Source organism: Pseudoliparis swirei, chromosome 11, assembly GCF_029220125.1.
Source record: "Pseudoliparis swirei isolate HS2019 ecotype Mariana Trench chromosome 11, NWPU_hadal_v1, whole genome shotgun sequence".
Taxonomy (NCBI): Eukaryota; Metazoa; Chordata; class Actinopteri; order Perciformes; family Liparidae; genus Pseudoliparis; species Pseudoliparis swirei.
The window spans coordinates 24,186,171-24,209,281 of record NC_079398.1 but is presented as its reverse complement, the minus strand read 5'-3'; the positions used below and the strand labels follow the sequence as shown (position 1 = coordinate 24,209,281).

Below are 23,111 nucleotides of genomic sequence, written 5' to 3'. Positions count from 1 at the left end.
GGAGAGAGTGAACCTGCATGAAGCTGCTTCCCCTCCTCTCTGACCTCTAACTGAACTACAGCAGCTTTAGTGATTTCTCCTTCGTGGTTTAAGCTAATTAAATGTTTGCAATTTTCTTCTGTTTACACATCAATTTTTTTTTCTCCATCCATTTTCGGCCTCTTATCCCGGGGTCGGGTCGCGGGGGCAGCGGACCCGGCAGGCCGACCCAGACTTCCCTCTCACCCGCAACACAGTCCAGCTCATTCTGGGGGACCCCGAGGCGTCACAGGCCAGCCGGGAGATAGAATCCCTCCAGCTGGTCCGGGGTCTTCCCCGGGGTCTCCTCCCAGTTGGAGGTACCTGGAAAGCCTCTAACGGGAGGCGTCCAGGAGGCGTCCGAATCAGATGCCCGAACCACCTCAGCGGACTCCTTTCGACGCAAAGAAGTAGCGGCTCGACTCCGAGCTCCCTCCTCCTGATGTCCGAGCTCCTTCCGTGATCTCTATGGGAGTCCGCTTCACTTTTTTTTTTACAAATCATCACACCTTCCGTGGAAAGACCCGTGGAACTGGCCTCTCTAAAGCGCCAACCATGACCGGCAACAGATGACGACGAGAGGGGGGGGTGTGGATAGTAGGCAGAGCGGCGTGTTTCTATTCGTTTCCACGCTGTCAGCTCCAGCTCCTGAGCTCAGGTGGCTAAACTACCTTTGAGACGGCCGCTGGCACAACCTCCTCCACTGTTTGTGAGTGCGATCGCCTCACAGCAGCCGTGCAGGAGAGGCGCTCGGCGAAAGGTGGAAACGGGATATTTTCACATCCCTGATAACAAACAGGCTTTTTCAAAAGGTCCGGCAGGTAAAACATGAGACTCTTGTCTGCAGTTAACGGAGGTCCGGCTTCTTACCTCTCCGTAGTCGGTTGTGACGACAAGCGGTCCATCCCCACAGGAGTTGACGGTGGCGGGAACCAGCTGCTCCTTCTCTTTGACCCACACACGGGCCCCCTGGAGCACAGACACACACAGACACTGAATTTAGGCAACCGGTACATAAAAGTGTCTTTGGTTCCCCTGCTGAAGAGAGTGACGGTCTTCAGCTCTGAGCCGATGTGCTGGAATAAGAGTTAAAATGGAGGTTCATGTAGTTTGGGTGCGTCTGTTGTTTACAGTTGAGTTAAAAGTGGTACACAGCAATAATCCGACATTCATATCTGATGAAGATGTTGAATCAGGACCAGCTAGCCAACTCTAAACCTGTTTGATCTCCAACACGAGCGCACAAACTAGTTCTGTTCCAGCGTAACCCGACCCTTGACCTCGACACGTATAAATGTCTGATTAGTGTGCGTGGGTGGACCGACAGATGTCACGGATGTGTTTCATGAGAGAGGAAGACTGTAACATCTGGACTTTCCACTAAGGTAAATCAACAATGCTTGGCATCTGTGTGTGTGTGTGTGTGTGTGTGTGTGTGTGTGTGTGTGTGTGTGTGTGTGTGTGTGTGTGTGTGTGTGTGTGTGTGTGTGTGTGTTGGGGGGGGTCAGAGGAAGTGTGCTCCTCCTGGACCTTTCCACACGGACAAAGCCCTCTTTCACAAAGAAACTGACCTCTGACCTCTGACCCCTAAAAAAGGGCACAGCCTAATAGAGGCTGGAAGGAGGAGACAGGAAAGGAAACAAGAGGAGGAGGCAGTGAACGGAGATACTGAACTACTGTAAAGAAATGTAATGACCTCCTATAAACTTGTACAATGTACTGTTGTGCTTTGAAATGTACAATCGCATGAGCTCGAGAGCACGTCAACACATTTTGTAAACTAGAACGGGCACTCGGTAGAGCGCATACCTCCGCATTTCACAAGATTGGGCATTGAATTATGAACATTTTGGCATTAGTTGGATGCCAATTGGATAAAAATTGACCGTGCTATGGTAAAAAGAAGATTTTGACCTTTTCATGACCTTGACCTTTGACCCGATTGATCCCAAAATCTTATCAAATGGTCCCCGGATAATAACCAATCATGCCACCAAATTTCATGCGATTCGGTTTAATACTTTTTGTGTTATGCGAGGAACACGCATACAAATAAATAAATACACGGCGATCAAAACATTACCTTCCGCATTTTCAATGCGAAGGTAATGACATCACAATTAACAACATTATTCAAAACTAAGTGTATTAAATTAAAGATTAAATAGTAATTGTAACTGTTTAATGTTTTGCTCCATCAGATTATTCAGATTATTAGAGTCCTAATTGTAGATCAAAACAAAAAGGGTCTCAATAACTCAACATTTAAATCACAAGATACTGTTAACAATATTTTGAAGGGAAAGAGGAAAGTATTAACATAATAGTGTCATAAAAAGAAAGTTGACAGACTTCTAAGCCTGAGAGGACCCAGTGTGACATGTGTTCATGTGAATGAACTGAGCAGCAGAGGAGCAACAGATGGAGCTGCTCAGCCCAAAGCAATCGCTGACAACGTTGATCTCTTTGTGATGCTCCCGCATCTCTCTCCCTCTCTCTTTGTCTTTCTGTCTTTTTTCCTGTTCTCTTTTTCAATCTGACACACACTCACACTGGCGATGATATAAAACCAGTCCACGCTCCAGGCTCGAGTTAATCAGGCAGAAATCATTCACACACATACAGTACACTATGTACACAGGCTGTCGGGTAGCTTGGTGGGGGGGGGGGTTAGAATGCTTTTGGGTTAAAGTGTTAACCAAGGGGCGACCTCCGGGTCTGAAAAGTGTAGCCAATGCAGAAGTGCCTTAAACTTGCATTCTTCCTGTTACAAAAATAAAGACTATTGTATGGACGTCTATGAGAAAATGTCTCTACTCCTCACTTGATATCTGCTAGTTCCAAAAGAATAAGGTTAAAAATACAAGATGCTTTTTTCACATTAATGTCTTTTACTTTTCTTTAGTTATTTCATTTTGTATTCAATGCTTATCATTTGTTTGTATTTAGTTTGATTGTTCGGTCCTTCCCTCCCTCCTCATTGGGTCCTACTCTTGGAGGGTAGATGTATAAACATGTGGGAGGGGATGGGTGGGAATGTTGGGCGGGTGTGAATGTGGATATGGATGGATTTGGATGTGTGCTGATTTTATTTTTTTGTAGATATATATATATATATTTTTCTCGATGTCAAGGACTAATCTGTTTGTGGAAAATCCAAAATAAAAAGTACAAAAAAGAAAATACAAGATGCTGACGGCGGTCCACAAACCAGTGGCTGATGTCACGGTGATGACATCGAATTCTTATATACATTCTATTAATTCTATTAGTTACATTTACCAACGCCAGAAATTAAGATGTGCACAAAAAGGTGCTGGTCAAGTAAGGCGGTAGCTGCAAAATTACATATAATTGGGTTTATTTGTGGTAATCTTAAAGTACAAAAGGCATAATAGTGTTCAATTAATTTACAGTGGTGAGTCACGATGGATGGAAACGTCTGTCGGCTTAACCCCTTTGAGTCCAGACTGAATCATCTCAACCACTATTAAATGGATCTCTTTGAAATTGTGTACATGCATTCATGGTTCCCAAAGGATCAATCATAACGACTTTAGTGATCGATCACGGCCAAAGGTTGACTTTGTACTTCAAAGTGAAAATGTCTTGTCAACTATATGGATTTCCATGAAATAGGACATTTCCCTCAGAATAAATTGATGTAACTTCGGATACTTTTCCTCCAGAGCCATCAGATCTGTACTTTGTCTAGAGCGCTATGAAGCTGAAGTCAGACAGTGAATATTATTACATCAATTCATCTTGTTATCAGCTCCACCATAACGCGCCTCATTGAGACAGTTGAAGTCTAAGATCTAAAGATATTCACTGCATGTTACATTTCATGCAAATTCACTCTGTGTATGGATGTATGTGTGTATGTATATATATATATATATATATATATGGTTCTTTGAAATGAGTTTTTTTTGAGAAATCATAGGTTAGGGCACTTATAAGCTCGATAGCTTCAGCCTCGACCCGTTCGTTCAGCCACTTTCTTCTTTTGTTGATTTCTGATTGTTGTATATTTTGCTGATTGAAATAAACTAAACTCAAACTCAAACTCCAATCTGTGGAGAAACAAGCCTCTTACATCTGATTTGCCTCTGACAACTGAACAATTCAAGAGCCTCCGTGCTGCTCGTTCCTCAGTAACTCTCCATCCCTCCTCTCGACCCTCTCTCTCTGCAGCCAACCTGTCTCGTCCCTGACTCCGGCTCGTCCGCCTGTCAGATTCCAGCACACAAAGCCACTATATTGAAGGTGGTGCTGTGACTTGACCCGGTGAAACTCCGCGGCCTAAGGCTCATGCTCACAGTTCACAAGTACTTCACTACATCCTGTTTTAACTGGTAAAATGACCTCTGACCCCACGAAAACCTTGAATACAGGACTAGTGGTCCATACACACTTTGCCTCCCCTTTGTGTCCTTATGTTCTCTGCGTAAATAAGAATATTATGCATGTTCTTGCTTTCTGTCTGGCTCCCCATCCTGTGTCCTCTAAGTAAATTGGTCTCTTATCCTGATCGATATACTTTGCCTGAGCCACCCGCTATCTCTGGGGAGTACGCGGCGAGGGGGACCCAGAGGGTTATAAATGACCTGCCAGCATTACAACCTACACACAGCAACACCCTGTACTCATCCTCCCATCCCCCTCCTCTTCCTGGCCCAGACAAACCGGAATGGTCACGCATGACAACAAACTTCAGTCACTTCCTTGTGCTCAGACCTGCATGTAAGGTCAAAACACTTCCTCTCCGTTTCTTCTCATATGAAATTCAAACCTAACTGCAGTCCAACGGGGGCCTCCAGCTTTGTCCGTCACCTTCTCGTCAAGCTCCATTAAACCTCAATGGTTACTTTATCCTCAAACATGACCCCTGACCCCTTATCGTACACCAAGCGCTCTGACCAACAGGAGTTAAAAAAGTACCAAAACATCCCATCCCAAGAATGTCTTTGTGCATGTTAGCAAGAATTACTGGGGCTCCTGTCAGTGTCGTTTAATCCTTATACGCCATGAGTTCTCTTCTCTCGGGCATGATTCCATTCTGCACCTGACTGCATGAACGCACCACTTGTTTTTTCTACATGGCAGCTATTCTGAATACGTCAAACGTAATCATTTCGGAGACATTTGAAGCAAAAAACAGATCAAGCCTCGTAAAAACGATATTTTAAACGGTTGTTTTGAAGAATGGGATGATTGTTTAACTAAACTATCGGGCTGACAGCTCAGCGGTTCAGACGTTGTTCGGTTTGTGAGAGAAAGGGACATAAAGAATGATAAAAACAGAAAGAGAGTAACCCATGGGACGAAAGTGTGACCACCTGGCTGTCAGCGACTAAAGGGAGAACCGAAGAGACAGGAGAGAAACCGGAGGGTAAAGGGACAATGGTGGTACAAAAAACATCAAAGTAGAAAACTGAGGAACACACAGATGAATAAATGATGACAGCTGACTAGTCAGCAGCTAATGGAGGTAAACTACAGACCAGCGTGGAGGTGGAAGGACACAGGAGGATCTCTGGGGACGAAAGGCTGAACTCCTAAACTCATTCATGATACTCACTTCTACCACAATGTTAAAACAACACCGGAGGCACATCCAAGACTCCCTGAACACAACTGGCCATTAATAATGCAACATGACTTCTTCAATGCAGCTTGGTTCTTCAAACTTCTGTGTTTTGGCTCTTTTTAAAACATATAATTAATCTGTCAAGCAAGCATGTTTTGTTTTTAACATTTTAAACAAAATGCTAAATCAGCCACGAAGCTCTGCTCCCCCAACAATGAAGGTTGTCTGGCAGGAGAGTGGCTGTGGTGGTTGAGTGCTGATGTGAGGTGATGAAGAGGAGGGTCCTCTTGCCAATGTGTCCACCCTGAATGAAGAGCTTGTGATAGCGTCAAGTTAATGAGTTACACTGTCATGTTTGTTCTTAGAAAAGAAACCTACGAGCTACTTCATGAAATAATGTCGCTAGTTACTGTTGTTTAGACTTCTTGATAATAAAGGTAACAGAAAAGACTAAATCAATCACGTCTTTTTTAAAGGGAACCAGGCGTATCTTTCACAAGACAAGAGCTTTAATTATGCGACCTCTGTTCAATTCATAGACGCACAAAGTTAACGTTTACATCATCTCTCCCAACAGTAAAATCATAACAGCGTCACAACACGACATGTATGACAGAATCCCATTGGACGCATGTTGTGAAGGTCAGTGGTTTGCTGGCAGTAAAGGTCTTTCTGTGCACTTTTGGTGTATGTGTGTGTGTGTGTGTGTGTGTGTGTGTGTGTGTGTGTGTGTGTCTGTGTCTGTGTATATGTGTGTAAAAGAGACTTGTTGTAACACCTTTTTCTGTGTCTCCTCTATGTCTCCTCCGTCTCCTTGATTGGTTAATTCCCTTCACCTGCCCTCAGCCACTCCTGTCTCCTTGATTGGTAATTCCCTTCACCTGCCCTCAGCCACTCCTGTCTCCTTGATTGGTTAATTCCCTTCACCTGCCCTCAGCCACTCCTGTCTCCTTGATTGGTTAATTCCCTTCACTTGCCCTCAGCCACTCCTGTCTCCTTGATTGGTTAATTCCCTTCACCTGCCCTCAGCCACTCCTGTCTCCTTGATTGGTTAATTTCCTTCACCTGCCCTCAGCCACTCCTGTCTCCTTGATTGGTTAATTCCCTTCACTTGCCCTCAGCCACTCCTGTCTCCTTGATTGGTTAATTCCCTTCACCTGCCCTCAGCCACTCCTGTCTCCTTGATTGGTTAATTCCCTTCACCTGCCCTCAGCCACTCCTGTCTCCTTGATTGGTTCATTCCCTTCACCTGCCCTCAGCCACTCCTGTCTCCTTGATTGGTTAATTCCCTTCACCTGCCCTCAGCCACTCCTGTCTCCTTGATTGGTTCATTCCCTTCACCTGCCCTCAGCCACTCCTGTCTCCTTGATTGATTAATTCCCTTCACCTGCCCTCAGCCACTCCTGTCTCCTTGATTGGTTCATTCCCTTCACCTGCCCTCAGCCACTCCTGTCTCCTTGATTGGTTAATTCCCTTCACCTGCCCTCAGCCACTCCTGTCTCCTTGATTGGTTCATTCCCTTCACCTGCCCTCAGCCACTCCTGTCTCCTTGATTGGTTAATTCCCTTCACCTGCCTTCAGCCACTCCTGTCTCCTTGATTGGTAATTCCCTTCACCCGCCCTCAGCCACCCTCGTCTCGTTAATGTCTCATGCCGTCCACCTGTCTCCCCCCCTATGTATTGAGTCAGTCTTTCCCTTGTCTCCTGCTGGATTGTTGTCTTTAGTTCCGTCTTCCTTTGCCCTGTGTTTTCCTGACCTGCCTGATTGACCTTAGCTGCCTGCCCTGACCCCCGATTCTCTGCCCGACTTTTGCCTCATTAAAGAGTTTTTTGTTATTCATATTGAGTCCAGCCTGTTTCTCGGCGCTTGAGCCTCACCCCATGACAAAACCCTGATACTCGTGGCTTTTGACATTTTTTACAACATGGCTGTAATAAAGTCTCTGATCCATCTCCTCTAGTGCAGCCCGGCCTGTGTCCGGGGCCAACACTGCTTCAGTAATATTCCATTAAAGGTTATAATATAATCAGGACAGCGAGGCTTTCAGCAGATTATGGCGCCTGGAAGGACGGCGACATGTGTTTCTGTGTGCGGCTGGCTGAGGGTGGGTGTCACCTGTCCTATATGAGTCACATCTGTTAGTGAGGGATATTATAGTGGAAATTCAACTCGATATAATAAACAAACATCTGGGGGAATGAAGAAACAATACTGGACAATTCTATATAGGCACTTATATTTTCAACGGTCTTATGGGATGGCTAGCTTTAATTTTGAGGAGAAAAAAATCAGCAGAGAGAAGAAAGAGAGCATCAAGTGCTCTGTTTGACTGCTATATTATTAATATTATGGAATATATAAAAGCTTTAAAGCTTTAGACAGATAACCTTTCAACATGTCCTCATTTCCAAAACAAACACATGAATCATTTATCCAAAGTAAACCAGATCAGATTATACTGCTAAATTACAAACAGGGATAAAGGCAGCAGATAGAAACAACGGTTAATGTGTGTGTGTGTGTGTGTGTGTGTGTGTGTGTGTTGTACAGTGCAAATCCTCCTCAGTTTTCAGCAGCCTGCTAATTATCACATTCTCTCTGATCTTGGATTAAACTACAGTCACACACACCCCCACCAACACCATGGCAACAAGACTCCACGGCAACAGTATGGAAACAGGGCGCCATGGAAACAGCCTCTCTCCTCGAGGCACCGAGGATGCTGGGGGATGCTGTTCAGGCGCAGAGGATTGTGGGATTTGCTGTCCTGTATTATTTAATTGTATGGAATTTCTTGTTTACTTTTATTGTATTGTACCTCTTTTCAAATTTTATTTGTGATATACATATATACATTTTAATTGACTTCACCGTGTACAAGGTGGAAAACACTGTTTGTTTTTAGAGATAAATAAAAACGGGTTAATGCAAACTTATGATGACATTATGAATCTCAAACCAATCCAAGTGAACTCATATAGAAATTTCATTTACAATTAATAACTTGTCACAAATGAATAATTCATCTCAATGACGAGAACTACTTTGTCAATCAATTAATTATTTAAATATTATGTATGCCAACATGTAATGGTTCTAGCATTTTAATTCTTAGGATTTCCCATTTTGTGTTTTATATAATGTAAACTGAACATATTTTAGTTTTGGACTTTTTAAACCAAACCAGAAAAACTATTTTCAAGACGCCACTTTGGAATTTAGGGAATTTATTTGAGCTTTTTTTCCAATTTTCAAACGATCAACTGATTAATACAGAAAGTAATCAGCAGATCAATCAATAAGGGAAATAATAATTGAGCGAAGCCCTTAAAAATCAATCAGGCAACAGGTATGTGCGTATACGTAACACCGGCTCTCCAAATTCTCAGAGATCCTTTACAAAAAAAAGTCAGTTATTACATGTGTTGTTATGTAACTTTTTTGGGGGATTTATTACGATATAAATGTTGAAGCGGAGCTGTAGTCTCACACCTACACACGCAGAACAAGCTGGAGAATGACACGAGAGGGGGAGCAGGAAGGGGAGGAAAGACGCCAAAGGGAGGAGGGAGACTGGCGGAGCGGCATCGGAAGAGGTCGGTTGGCTGAGAAGGAGAAGCACCGAGTGAGCGGCCGCAGGGAAAGAGAGAGAGAGAGAGCATCAAAGGGAAAGGAAAAGATGAAAAGATGAGCGAAAGAGAAAGAGAAGTAAAGCTGATGCAGAACAAATGTGTTTGGAGCTGCTGAATATAGGTCACACACGTCTCCAGTGGCTGCTGCCTTCCCTCCCCTGAACTCGCCTTCATGCAGCGTGCGCTTCACACGCAAACCGGCATTATTTTGGACCACAATCTATGTCCTGCGAAATGCACGCCGATAAGCTTTTTACCTCAAATGAAAAGACATAATGTTTACTGCCATTCGATAACATCCCCTCGGCTCAAACGTGGAAGCTGCTTTGAGATTTACGAGTTTGTGTCGAGTGTTTCGCTGTTTATATCTAATGCAGAATGCATATGATTAATATTTTAATGCTCTCTGGATGAAAATAAATCAACTGAGTGAGGAGAAAGCTCTTACTGCTCGACTACTCTCAGTAGTGGCCACTCAACAAATTGCATTTGAGTGGTAAATTATTTCTTTACAGCCTGTTCAGTTATACAGACTGAGGTAAATCAAAGAGGAGGAGGAGGAGGACGAGGACGAGGACGAGGAGAAGACGAAGAGAGGAGGAGGATGATGAGGAGGACAAGGAGAGGACGGAGATGATGAGGAGGACGAGGAGAGGACGAGGAGAAGACGAAGAGAGGATGAGGATGATGAGGAGGACAAGGAGAGGACGAAGATGATGAGGAGGAGAAGACGAAGAGAGGATGAGGATGAGGAGGACAAGGAGAGGACGAAGATGATGAGGAGGACGAGGAGAGGAAGAGGAGAGGACGATGATGAGGACGAGGAGAGGACGAGAATGAGGATGAGGAGGAAGACGAGGAGAGGACAAGGAGAGGACGAGGAGAGGACGAGGAGAAGACGAAGAGAGGATGAGGATGATGAGGAGGACAAGGAGAGGACGAAGATGATGAGGAGGACGAAGATGATGAGGAGGACGAGAAGAGGACGAGGAGAAGACGAAGAGAGGATGAGGAGGAGGACGAGGAGAGGATGAGGATGATGAGGAGGACAAGGAGAGGATGAGGACGAGGAGAGGAGGAGGAGGAGGACGAGGAGAGGACGATGAGGAGGACTCACTGGGCGAAGAGAGGACAGAAGGAGGCGATAAACAAGCAGATATAAAACATCAACAGGGCAGCGGGTTGAGATAACGTGTCAAAGCTGTTCTTCCCACATTCACACCTGTCCATCTCTTGGCTGTTGGCCCTTGGTGGTTGTGCACCTGGTGTCCAGACCTATCACACACACACACACACACACACACACACAACAAACACACACGAATGCCACCCATCTTGCTCATACACACTTCAGGACATTCAAACTATTTCTAATGTTTGTCTTTGTCCCTTTATGCCCCTCACTGTGTCTTCCAACGTGTGTCTTCCCCAGAGCATCCTCTTACTTTTCACATGATGTTTTTTAGATAACCATACAGAAAAAAACATCTATTTTTAGAGCACACAATGTCACTGAAACTATACCATATTCCAAATCTAACCAAACATGTTTGAATACGAGGGGATTATACAGTAAACTACTGACACCTGACATTTCATGCGTGGCTGATGGGCTCTCATGTTTTTTCTGCCTGGGTTGAGAGAGAAAGAGGTCAGCTGTTCACTCTCTCTGGTTCTGAGACAAGTGGATGAACTGATATAAGATACGGATTGCAGAGGAATGAAACTAAGTGGATATTGGACAGATACTCCCAGAGATCATTGATTACTCAGCACCTCACTGTTATGAAGTCATGTTTCAGGGTATCAGATATGCAGTGTATGCAGGACGGCAAGCCTCAAAATCCTAACTCAATAAGTCACTCCATTTTCAGGTCTCATTTCTCAGAGTCTGGGCCTGTTTTGGCTGCATGCTCGGTGATGTGTGGTCTATGAATCAATACAAGGATCAATATATTACACACATACTAATGGCATGTGGAGCAGGAGATTTGGTAGTCGCACTTAGCTGTTGCTGCATGATCATTCAAACAGTATCATTCATTTGTGGAACTGTTAAAACAACACATTATTAACCAGATTCAATATCTCACACTTCTGTTTTTGTCCCAGCAACAACCCGAAAATCCAGGACCTCGGACACCAGTGCCTGGACATAATAATAATAATAATTTAGACTTCTATAGCGCTTTTCTAGGTACACAAAGATGCGTGGACACATGGTCCTGGTACCCACACAGATACCCACACAACCACTCAAACACACTAATAGATGCATGGCATCACTGCCAATGTGGGAGGCATTTAAACCCATATCAGATTAATTTAAGAGGGGGGAGGATAAGTAGCTTGGAGAGGACGGATATTGGCATCAAAGTCAGCGGACAAGACAGCGTTGCATGACATTGTGTGGATGCATGAGCCACTGAATGGTGCGGATGGACCGAAAGGATGGAAGAGGTAAGAGGGGTTTGCATCGACCCTGTATGGAGGGAGGGAGGAATGTAAATATAGAAATATAGAAGCCATCAGGCTCGGTTTCACAAGCATGGGAATGGTTTTGTCACATGGATCCCAGGATGCTGGATGTGAAAGCCGGTGAGATGTTTCCCCTAGAAGGCAGTAGAGGAATCCAGTGGGCTGAATTAAAAACCAGATTTATATTCAGTACCGGTTATGAACCATTTGTCTTAACTAGCATCCACGTAAACACACATATCCCTCCTAGTCCTTCACCCCCCTCCTCAATGCTCGCAGCCGTGTACCGACCCATGCACCCAACAGAGCCCTGCTTCGTCCCATTGACACCAAAAAGCACAGAGGGGGGGTCTGAACAGCAGCCCGGTGCGGGAGGGCTGTTGCTGTGTGTCAACACCGTCTTCCCTCCGATGACAGATTGGCTTTAATCCGAGAGCAGCTTTATGAATGCAAAAGCCAGCGTCAGCTCTCGTTTGGCCAATTTATCTGCAGCTCTGCTCTGAATTAATTCAGCTCGCCGGCCGGCAGCCGGGCCCTGATGCTCCGCAGTGATCATCAGATGAACGGGGTGTTTATTTGTAATCGACACACAGGCATGCAGTCAAGAACCGTGAGGAATGGTTCCGGTCGACGGAGGCAATTAAAGCAACACCTGCCGTGATCCAAACGGATGGGAATCCAAAGAAAAACAGCAAAAGCGTCTTATTACACATGAAGTGTGCGTCGGTGCCAAATGTATCGGCGGCATCACGCCGTGAAATGCTCACATTGTCATCGGTGTTCAGCCACATAACGGTGACACACATTCTCCATGGCTTACCTCTGTGAAAAATGCCTCCATCCTCCTTCTCGCTACTCCTCCCAGACGACGCGCGCCCGGCCCCGCAGAGCGCAGACACCGGCTCCGGTCTCGGCTGCGCAAATCTCGCCAACGGAAGGCTGAGCGTGTTGGTCGGGGTGGGGGAAAGGTGGCGCTGCCTGCGTGTTGGTGCTTCCCATTCACCGAGCGTGTGTCCTCATCTCCGGAATGGCTCAGTTGCTCAAACACACCTCGGCAGCGTCCGGGCTCTATGCGCAAAAAGCCTCATGAGAAAAATCCAAAGAGGCTGTGATAGGAAATTTAAAAAATGTCCACACCGGGGATCCGTCGGACGAGCGTTATTTGAAGCCTGCCTCGTTTCAGTGTTCCAATGCATGTGTGTGTGCGCGTGTGTACATACGTGTGTCTGAGGATGCGCGTGTGTGTGCTCGTGCGTGAGGCTGTGGGTAGGGTAGAGCGTGCGTAAGGTAGAGCGAGAGGACCAGTCCGGGGACAGGGTGAGCTTGGCGCTGCCCACCTCACACACCGACGGGGCGGTGCAGACACAGCCTCCTCCAATGCCGCGCGCGCACAGGGCAGATGGGGGGTGGTTTGAAGTCGTGTTGCTGTTGTCCACGCTGAGCACATCTGGTTTCTTCTTCAGTGGGGGAATACATATTTCTGAAAGTATTACGGTAAACCCTCACTGAATAAAACATCCACCATGTGTAAAGTCTTCATCCAAAATGATCCAAGAAGTAATACAAATGCAAAAGCCCAATACTGGTGATGAAGTTAACCAGTGTGCATCAGCAGCACCATCAAAAAGAGGGGAAAGAAGATTAATGCAAAAGTAAAATAAGAGTAGAAACCACTTGCTGCTAACTTTCTTCCAATGTATGCCTAGTTTGCATTTTTATATCTTTAATCTAATGTCTTCTTTGACTTCTGATATTCTGGGAAAGAGCTGCAGAGCACCTGAACCAAACTTGTTGTAACAATAAAACTAAAACTGCTGACTCGCAAAGTTGTGAACGATTCATTGACAATAAAGATATACAATATACCAGACTGTTTATAAAGGATGATTTATAATAAAGTTGTCCCGCATTACATCCTGTATACCTTTGCATGTATAATATACATTATAAGATATTCTTGACAAGTTGGCTTGAGTCGATATTAATATGTAGCATCACTGACTGAAATGATGTCTGAATCAGTGTCCATGAGGAAAGAGCTGTCAGTATTCATGTGTATCAAAAAAAATCTTACAAAAAGAGAGAGTGAGAGGGGGAGAGTTAATATTTCCATAAAATCTTATAGGAGGAGGCTTGGTTACAGGGTTACTCAGAGCCCCTGTAGGGTGAAACAAGATATCTTACAGACGCATACACACTTATAAACACACACACACACACACATTATTGCACGCAGGACCAGAACAGCAAGGGGTAAAAACATTTCCAAATCAAGGACCATAACACACAGTATCCCCCAAAGACACCCGTTTGTAAGAATGAGGTAGAAATGGATAGACAGCTGGTGTATGTGGTGTGGACCGTGTGCGGTTTAATACTCCTCTTCACAAGGCCAAGCCGAGGGGGCCAGGTGCAGCCGTCAGGAGCCCGGCGGGGTGAGGCCTCTCTGGGGTAAAGCATTGTGAAGCTCAGCTTGTTCCCCCTGGAGCCCTGGAGGCATCGAGGGGGCCTCATGTATGCAGGTCTGGAAGTATTATTTAATGTGCCCCCCCATGTTCATCAGGGAAACGTTTTAAAAAGCTTAGCCTCGCCAAGCCCGTCTGTTGAGGTAAACACACACACACACACACACAAACACTCCGGAAATGAGACCCAAGCTTTATAATCTTCAATATGAAGTGGCTTTAAGGGAGAATTCCTGTGATAAACTTGCAGCAGAACAGACCATGAACCCTTCATCACACACTCGGGATCAGTCTCAACTGTAAAGAAAGGTTGTCTTCAACTGCAGGAGTATAAACACAAAGCAGCGGAACAGAAGCCCCTCATCCATCACTCCTCATGCCCACCAGCAGATCTCCAAAAACTAAGTTAACATGGTCACAGAGACACAATAAACAAACTAGTTCAGGTCATACAACCCTTTGTGGATGCAGACACACACAATATGTCATGTTTAATGGTCTGAAACTTAACAAATGTACTGTATATATATCGCGCAAATATTGTCAGAGAATGGTTATAGTAACTGGAAATATTCAGTAACATGTACTCCAAAAAAAATGCTAATGTTATATGTCAGTGGTGCTTTCAGGTACCAGAAGCGGTTTGTTGGCACAGGAGTAACAGAGATTACAACATCTTGATTAGGCCCCCTCCAGTGGTACTTACGAATCATAATGGACTCTCAATTTGTCTCAATTATTTTCTCAGAAGTGTTTCTTTTTTAATTGAATGAGGTCTCTGACATCATTGGGCATTTTGTGATAAAAATAGGGATTAATATTCTGCCTCTATTGGGCAATGTTGGTGAGACAATGCATGTACTATATACACTAGTCATAATATGGGCTGCAATATCCTAAACGCACCCAAATCTAGTGAAAGCAACTGTGTTTATTTTAAGCTTTTGTTAAAGTAGGCTACTAAGAGTGATTATCATACCGGAGCAGATAGTGTGAAGTAGAGCTGAAACGATGAGCTGATGAATCAATTAGTTGATTGCTTTGATTATCATTAAACATGGCGACTGCTGAACTGGTGGCTCACAGCAAAGTGTGCTAACAGCAAAGTGTGCTAACAGCAAAGTGTGCTAACAGCAAAGTGTGCAAACAGCAAAGTGTGCTAACAGCGCTAACTGTGCAAACTGCAGGGCTAACAGTGTTAGTTAGATGATGCTGCGGGGTCCGGGCAGCTAACATGCCATGACACGCACTAAAGGCATGCAAGGCTATGTCAACAAACCAAGGAGAAGCTCCCATTACAACTCTCACCGAGGGGGACAACTTCATTCTTAATAGCTAAATAGCAAATAGTTGTTTGCTGCTACATTACTGATCTGAATTCCTTTAAATTGCACCTTTAAAAATAAATATGTTTATTAAAAACCCTTCAATTAATAACCATTCACTGTGTATTAAACCCCACCCGGCTGGTACTCCAGCATGTATGAAATTCATATTCTGAACATATTTTGGATCGAATGGAAGTCAATAGCTACCAAATGCAACAGACACAAATTTGCGCAGAAAAGTCCCCGGAGTGAAAAGGCGCAGCCTGAGGGGGGTTGTACCTAAAAGCCTATAAAAGCCATCGACCCAACTCATCGAACATGCATGATGTATGGAACACACACGCACATGCATTGAAACACACGTTTCAATGCACACGCATTAGAGCGTCTGGGCTATTAAATGAACGGGAAAGCACAGCACTGTGTGACCCTCAGCAGTGCATTGTGGGATAGATTTGTTCCCTGCGAGTCAGGAGCAGAACTCTGCTTCCTCATCTGTCCCTCCCTCTTTCTCCTTGACCTCTCCTTCGCCTCTTACAGTGACACTGAATATGTGCGCGGGGTGTGAATCAGAGAGAAGTGTGTGTTGTGGACAGATCGTCAATCGGTCCTCTGGTTCTCCGAGTGAACACAGACGGATGACTGAAGAGCACAAAGCCGAGCCCACCCAGAGTCTCCGTCTGCATGCATTCACATCTATGGAACTGACCAACTACGCTTACACTTAACAGGCATATCATGTATCTGGTAACTGGTGTCAGCGGGTGCATGTCATTTGTTGCAGACGGTAATGTGCATCACTCACAATGTCACAGCCAATCAGTTTTATATCCGTGGCATCCATAAATCTCTCCTCATTTATTAACCCTGTCTCTTTCCGTGGCCCCTACTCTGTGACCCGGCGCCCTCCCTGCAGACACGTCTGTTTATGGCTGTCTGAGAGGACACGGTGAATCAAGGAGATGCAGAGGAACTCGCTGTGAAATGCCCCGATCGTCAACCTAACTTTATACTGGTTAACTGGGAGAATGGGGCAATCCAAAGTGAGGCCTGGGGGCTCAAATTCAACACGCTCTCTTTGGGTTTTTACAACGGTCCTCGAGATACAAAGATGCTTTGTTTGGTCTTATATACTTGTAATATATGTAGAAATATACCCCATCAAAAACACATTAAACTAGAATGGGCACTCGGTAGAGCGCATACCTTCGCATATCACAAGATTGGGCATTGAATTATGAACATGTTGGCATTAGTTGCATGCCAATTGGATACAAATTGACCGCGCTATGGTAAAAAGAAGATGTTGTCCTTTTCATGACCTTGACCTTTGACCCGATCGATCCCAAAATCTAATCAAATGGTGCCCGGATAATAACCAATCATCCCACCGAATTTCATGCGATTCGGTTTAATACTTTTTGAGTTATGCGAGTAACACGCATACAAATAAATACATAAATACACGGCGATCAAAACATTACCTTCCGCATTTTCAATGCGAAGGTAAAGATGCTGTGATACATCAACACATTTACTATCCTGGCAGTGCAAGAGATACCACGTTATAACAATAACTGCAGCAGCTTTATTAAACCTTGTTTTCATTCATCTACATTAGGGTTTATGACCTGTCAGTGACACATAAACTCTTACACTCACACTCTTGAGGAAATGTAATATCAAGCAGATGAGGTTACTTAGTCCCTAATTTAAATTACTTTGAATTACTCAGTATTAAACGTCTGCCACCAGAGGGCAAACACCTCTGTTTGCATCAGTGTGGTTCAACACTAGTCACTCAAATTCTCTTCACGCCAGATTAAAACAAACTTTTATATCATTTAGAGAGAGCTTGTCCAATAGTCCAGTTATGGATACATTATCATAGCAGCTGAAAGCATTGGTGTTGAGAGAACCAGAGTTATGTTTGACCAAATTAAACTGCTCCTGTTAACCGATGGAGCCGTCACACGGGACGAGGAGGGCTGACGGGGACTTTTCTTACAGTAATAGTTAGATGATTTCTTGCAGTAAATATGAAGATACCGCCAGAAGCCGGTTAGCTTATTATAGCATAAAGACTGGAAACAGGGGCAAACTGCTGGCCGGACTCAGTGCCTGCCTCCCTGGATGGACAGAGTGACTCCCTGGAGGCTGATATTTAGTCAATCTTCTCATCTAACTCTCTGCAAGAAAACTAATGAGAATATTTACAAACATGTCACACTTCATTTCAGGAAAGCAACCCTATATATTCTGAAGTGTATTTCACCAGATAAATTATATCTCTATTCACATGCCATCCGGTTTCAATATCAATTGAACCTCTGAATTGATAATCTAAACGGCTGATGTAGACGTTTCACCTTTTTTTCCGAGTGAGCAGGTTTGATGGACATCTGCATGTGTGGATGCCCAAATGTACTTCATTTATGTTATTCATAACCGAGACACAGTAAGGAGTAAGGACAAAAGACAAAGAGATCATCGAGAGACGGCTGTGCAGAGACTTACACAGATCTGAATTACTGATGTTTAGGTTAAAATAGTAAATCAAATCAATACATTATAAAAACTACTTTATTTTAATATTGCTACTGCAGACTACAAAGGTGGAACGAGTGGGGGGAAAGGAGACGCTCAGCCACCGGGGTGCGGGACAATCCATGAAGGTGTCAGAGTTCACTCCCCGGGGACAAGTCAATGAGTCATGCATGTTTGATGCACACCTCCCCCCCCCCCCCCACACACACACACACACACAGACACACAAACACACTCTCAGACGGTGACGTTTATGATGTCATCCGATCCATACGACTCATGCAACACACATAACTCTGGACTCTAAATCGAATCACATTTCTCAAAGTGAGAATAAAGAAGGTCATTTTGGAAGAAAGTTACCGACCAGTCAACTTTTTATAGGGAACAAAATGTCGGTGTTCAAGTTCTAATGACTATCAGCAGACCGTATTGCTCCTATCCGGAGACTGAGGGGTCATATTTCAAAAGAATAATTTGGCCAACAGTGCCATATCAGCAAATTATGAATGAAAGCTTGACCTTCTCTCCTTCTGTGAGGTAATCCTCCGGGAGGCAGACGCTGTCACCTCAAGAGAAGACTGAAGACTTTCCTCTTTAGTAGAGCTGATAGTGAGGTCTGAACCAGGTTCACCTGGTCCAGCCCTAGAGACGCTGCTATAGGCTGAGAGGCTGAGGGGGACGCTTAGGAGACACTGAGCTCCTCTCTCCTCTCTCCTTATGGACGTTTAGGAGACACTGAGCACCTCTCTCCTCTCTCCTTATGGATGTTTAGGATACACTGAGCTCCTCTGTCCTCTCTCCTTATGGACGCTTAGGATACACTGAGCTCCTCTCTCCTCTCTCCTTATGGACGCTTAGGAGACACTGAGCACCTCTCTCCTCTCTCCTTATGGACGTTTAGGAGACACTGAGCTCCTCTCTCCTCTCCTCTCTCCTTATGGACATTTAGGATACACTGAGCTCCTCTCTCCTCTCCTCTCTCCTTATGGATGTTTAGGATACACTGAGCTCCTCTCTCCTCTCCTCTCTCCTTATGGACGCTTAGGATACACTGAGCTCCTCTCCTCTCCTCTCTCCTTATGGACGCTTAGGATACACTGAGCTCCTCTCTCCTCTCTCCTTATGGACGCTTAGGATACACTGAGCTCCTCTCTCCTCTCTCCTTACGGACATTTAGGATACACTGAGCTCCTCTCTCCTCTCCTCTCTCCTTATGGACGTTTAGGATACACTGAGTTCCTCTCTCCTCTCCTCTCTCCTTATGGACGTTTAGGATACACTGAGCACCTCTCTCCTCTCCTCTCTCCTTATGGATGTTTAGGATACACTGAGCTCCTCTCTCCTCTCCTCTCTCCTTATGGACGCTTAGGATACACTGAGCTCCTCTCTCCTCTCCTCTTTCCTTATAGACGTTTAGGATACACTGAGCTCCTCTCTCCTCTCCTCTCTCCTTATGGACGTTTAGGATACACTGAGCACCTCTCTCCTCTCCTCTCTCCTTATGGATGTTTAGGATACACTGAGCTCCTCTCTCCTCTCCTCTCTCCTTATGGACGTTTAGGATACACTGAGCTCCTCTCTCCTCTCCTCTCTCCTCTTTTCTCTCTACTTATGGATGAATTTTCATCTCTCCATCACACATTATTAACTCTGCTTCCTCTCTGGAGTCCTTGTGGCTTCACGTCTCATAGGGTCCATTGGACCTGCTGGGTCTGATGTCATGGCCCTGATGAAGCCCCGCCCACTCCTCCTCTCTACCTCCATCTGATGGATCGTGGAGGTCTGGATGGTGGAGGTCTGGATGGTGGAGGTCTGGATGGTGGAATATGCCGACTACCAACTCTTCATCCACTCTGTCATCTTCATTGTGTTGTTCCTGTGTTTTAATTAGTGTGTAATGATTCCTTCTGGTCACATGACATCTATGATACCTGTCCATCCTGGAGAGGGATCCTCCTCTGTTCTCTCCTCAAGGGTTCTTACCTTTTTTTTTCCCTTTGAAAGGTTTTTTTTCTATTTCTTGGGAGTTGTTCCTGATCCGATGTGAGATCCTGAGATAGGGATGTCGTATGTGTACAGATTGTAAAGCACACTGAGGCATATTTGTAATTTGTGATATTGGGCTATATTTAAAAAAAGAATTGAAACTGAATCAATACATATTTCCTTCACATGCACATACAGATAAAACCAATCTTACCATGCATGTGAAACATCTCCAGTTAAATAAAACACGGACAAGAAATTTAATTTAACTGATTCCATCTGTGTGTGTGTATGTGTATGTGTGCGTGTGTGTGTGTGCGTGTGTATGTGTGCGTGTGTGTGCGTGCGCGCATGCGTGTGTGAGTCATCTTCTGTCCACGAGTGTCCAAAGCATCTCTCAGTGGAAATAGGGGCCACACATGTTGTGCAATATGAGGTCAAATACATTTGGGAATAAACAAAAGACCTCCTTCAGGTTTGGAGGCAGGTGGCATATTTCAGGAACCACCATTAAGTTTATGTTCCTAGTAGGATTTTTAGACACTCAAGGGTTTTAGGGGAATATACTTTTCCTAGAATACTAAACACAAATGGGTGGTACTTTGAAGCTGGTTGAAATCAGAGCCCGTCCAATAGTTTTGCTTTGGAGGGTATAAATAGGTTTGGACTCTTTTATTTATTTCATTTGATGCAAACTTCTCAATTTCAGAGTGAAATAAAAAGATGAAATGATAGAGCAAAAATAAAAGGTTTGGTTAAAAATATATTCAGGGGTCGGAAGACCCAGAATTCCTAACTGTTCTATTCGCAGCCTTACAGGAAGTGGGACAATGAGGGCTACTGGAAAACCAGAGGACAGGAAGACAAGCAACGATTACATCATAAACTTTTTAAGGAGTCCAATATTGCACCCTGTGTAAATGATGTGTGCATGTGTGTGTGTATCCAATACCTGCTGTATTGAGTTCCAAGCCCAGGAAGGAGCGTGATCTGGTTACATAGAGAGATGACTTCATCCTGATTCCCTTTTCCCTGCCCCCCTTCCTGCCCCCCCCCCCCCCCATCTGCCACACCCCACCCCCATCCCTGCTATCCCAGCACCACCCATGGCAGCATGACAGCACGTCTTTGGAGAGAATTAGCTGTCAATGCGACCCCCTAATTCCCGACAGACAGTGGGGTAATTTAATCAGCCAGCTATAGCCTGAAGCAGAGCCCTATCGTGCTCAAACACACACATACAGACAGAATCAAAGCATAAAGCACAAGTTATTCACAATGTTGCATTGAAGAATTTAACAGTAATTTAGTGGAAAAAGAAGTGGATGAGCTCTGTTGTTATAGCTTCATTTTTAGATCTGAAAAAAATATGTACATTGTGGTTGTATTTTGTATTTTTGTCTATTGAGATCAAGAAAAAGGGTAAAAATGTACAAACGTCATCAAATTAAGGGAATTAACATGAAATGAAGTCGTGCAAGCACGGTTTAACGACAGGTTGAGGTGAGGAACTTTTAGCGATACATTACTTTTATATCTCAGTTACTGTTTGTTGTTATTAGCTATTGAGCTCCGTTGGGACAGACTTTTTCAACTGGATTAAACTGAACAAAGCCTAATCCTAATTAGAACAGATTTAAAAAAACAGATCACTATAATACATGGATTATTCAGACTCCCCCCTGCCTCAAGACATCCTTATGTTTGCGTGTGAAAACCACTCTAGTTTTTTCTGGGGAGACTGGGAAATTAAATCAGGATTCTACTAAGTTCAATATGCAAAGGTACACACACACACACACACACACACACACACACACACACACACACACACACACATACACACTCAGTGATAGGTAGCAGAGTAACTACAGTGAACAAAAGCCCAGCTGTCACTCCAGAGTCTTAACAGTCATGTATCACTTACAGGAGGTGAGCTTGGCTTGATGCTGTGGAGTCATCAGCAGCTATACTCATCTACTGTAAACTCGACAAAAAACAATAAACAGGCAAATATCAGCGTCAGGAGATGACAATTATTTAGTATTATTAACAAAACACATAAACCGTGCTGCCCTTTTAATTCTTAACTTTTCAATCTGAGTCTGAATCTTAATATTCGCAGCTAAATTTGACATAGAACTAATGTATTTTAAAAATGTTTCATGTGCAGTGAAATGGAATCTATCAAACATAATATTCATGTTATGCTTTCATTAAGTGTTCGGCTTCTATAGCGAAAATACACATAATCTCGAATTTAAGGTCCTAAAACCAGTTAATTGATAAAAAGGTAGCCACTGTCTCTAGGCACCATCACATAGCTCATTCAGATATTAGAGGAAATAATACAATAAAATAAAGAGTACCATTATTTAAATGTATTTCATTGCATACTGCATTTGATAATGCTGTTCAGTTGATAAAAAGTCACGTTCTAAACACTTATTTAAAGATGTAAAACAACAACAATAGCTGACAAAAATAAAAAAATAAAAAATCTGTGTAGCCACACATTATTGTTTATAATGCACGTGGAGAATCCTCATGGAGCAGCATCACCAGTTGATAAAAAGTCACCTTCTAAACACTTATTTAAAGATGTAGAACAACAACAATAGCTGACAAAAATCTAAAAATTAAAAATCTGTGTCGCCACACATTATTGTTTATAATGCACGTGGAGAATCCTCGTGTTGCAGCATCACCAGTTGATAAAAAGTCACGTTTTAAACACTTATTTAAAGTGGTAAAACCACATTAGCTGACAAAAATCTAAAAATTAAACAGCTGTGTAGCCACACATTATTGTTTATAATGCACGTGGAGAATCCTCGTGTAGCAGCATCAGCAGGAGTGCACTTGCAGGAGGACGGAACCTCTGACTGTTGTGTTACTTAAAACGACCAGGCGGTGGGAGTAAACAACCATTTAATGAGACCAACCACAGAAGCCGAGGAGCGCGTCATGGAGGCTCAACAAGGCGGTGTCGGCCCCGATGTGAAGAAGAAACCGCCCTCTTAAAGCCCGCCTCTGCTCGCACCTGATTGGCTGCCCTCC

The 23,111-nt window shown here is 44.1% G+C and overlaps 1 protein-coding gene across 2 annotated transcripts in view; it reads right to left on the bottom strand.

The window, feature by feature from the left end:
* Positions 1-12,713, bottom strand: part of myo10l1 (myosin X, like 1) — a 46,300-nt gene extending 33,587 nt beyond the window's left edge. For both annotated transcript variants that reach the window (XM_056426924.1, XM_056426925.1), the window contains exons 1-2: positions 12,543-12,713; positions 889-987 (exon numbers count right to left, since the gene is read on the bottom strand). In XM_056426924.1, coding sequence (XP_056282899.1) covers positions 889-987; positions 12,543-12,563 — 120 coding nt within the window. In that variant the 5' untranslated portion in view covers positions 12,564-12,713. The remainder of the gene's footprint in view (positions 1-888; positions 988-12,542) is intronic.
* Positions 12,714-23,111: the final 10,398 nt, after the last annotated feature.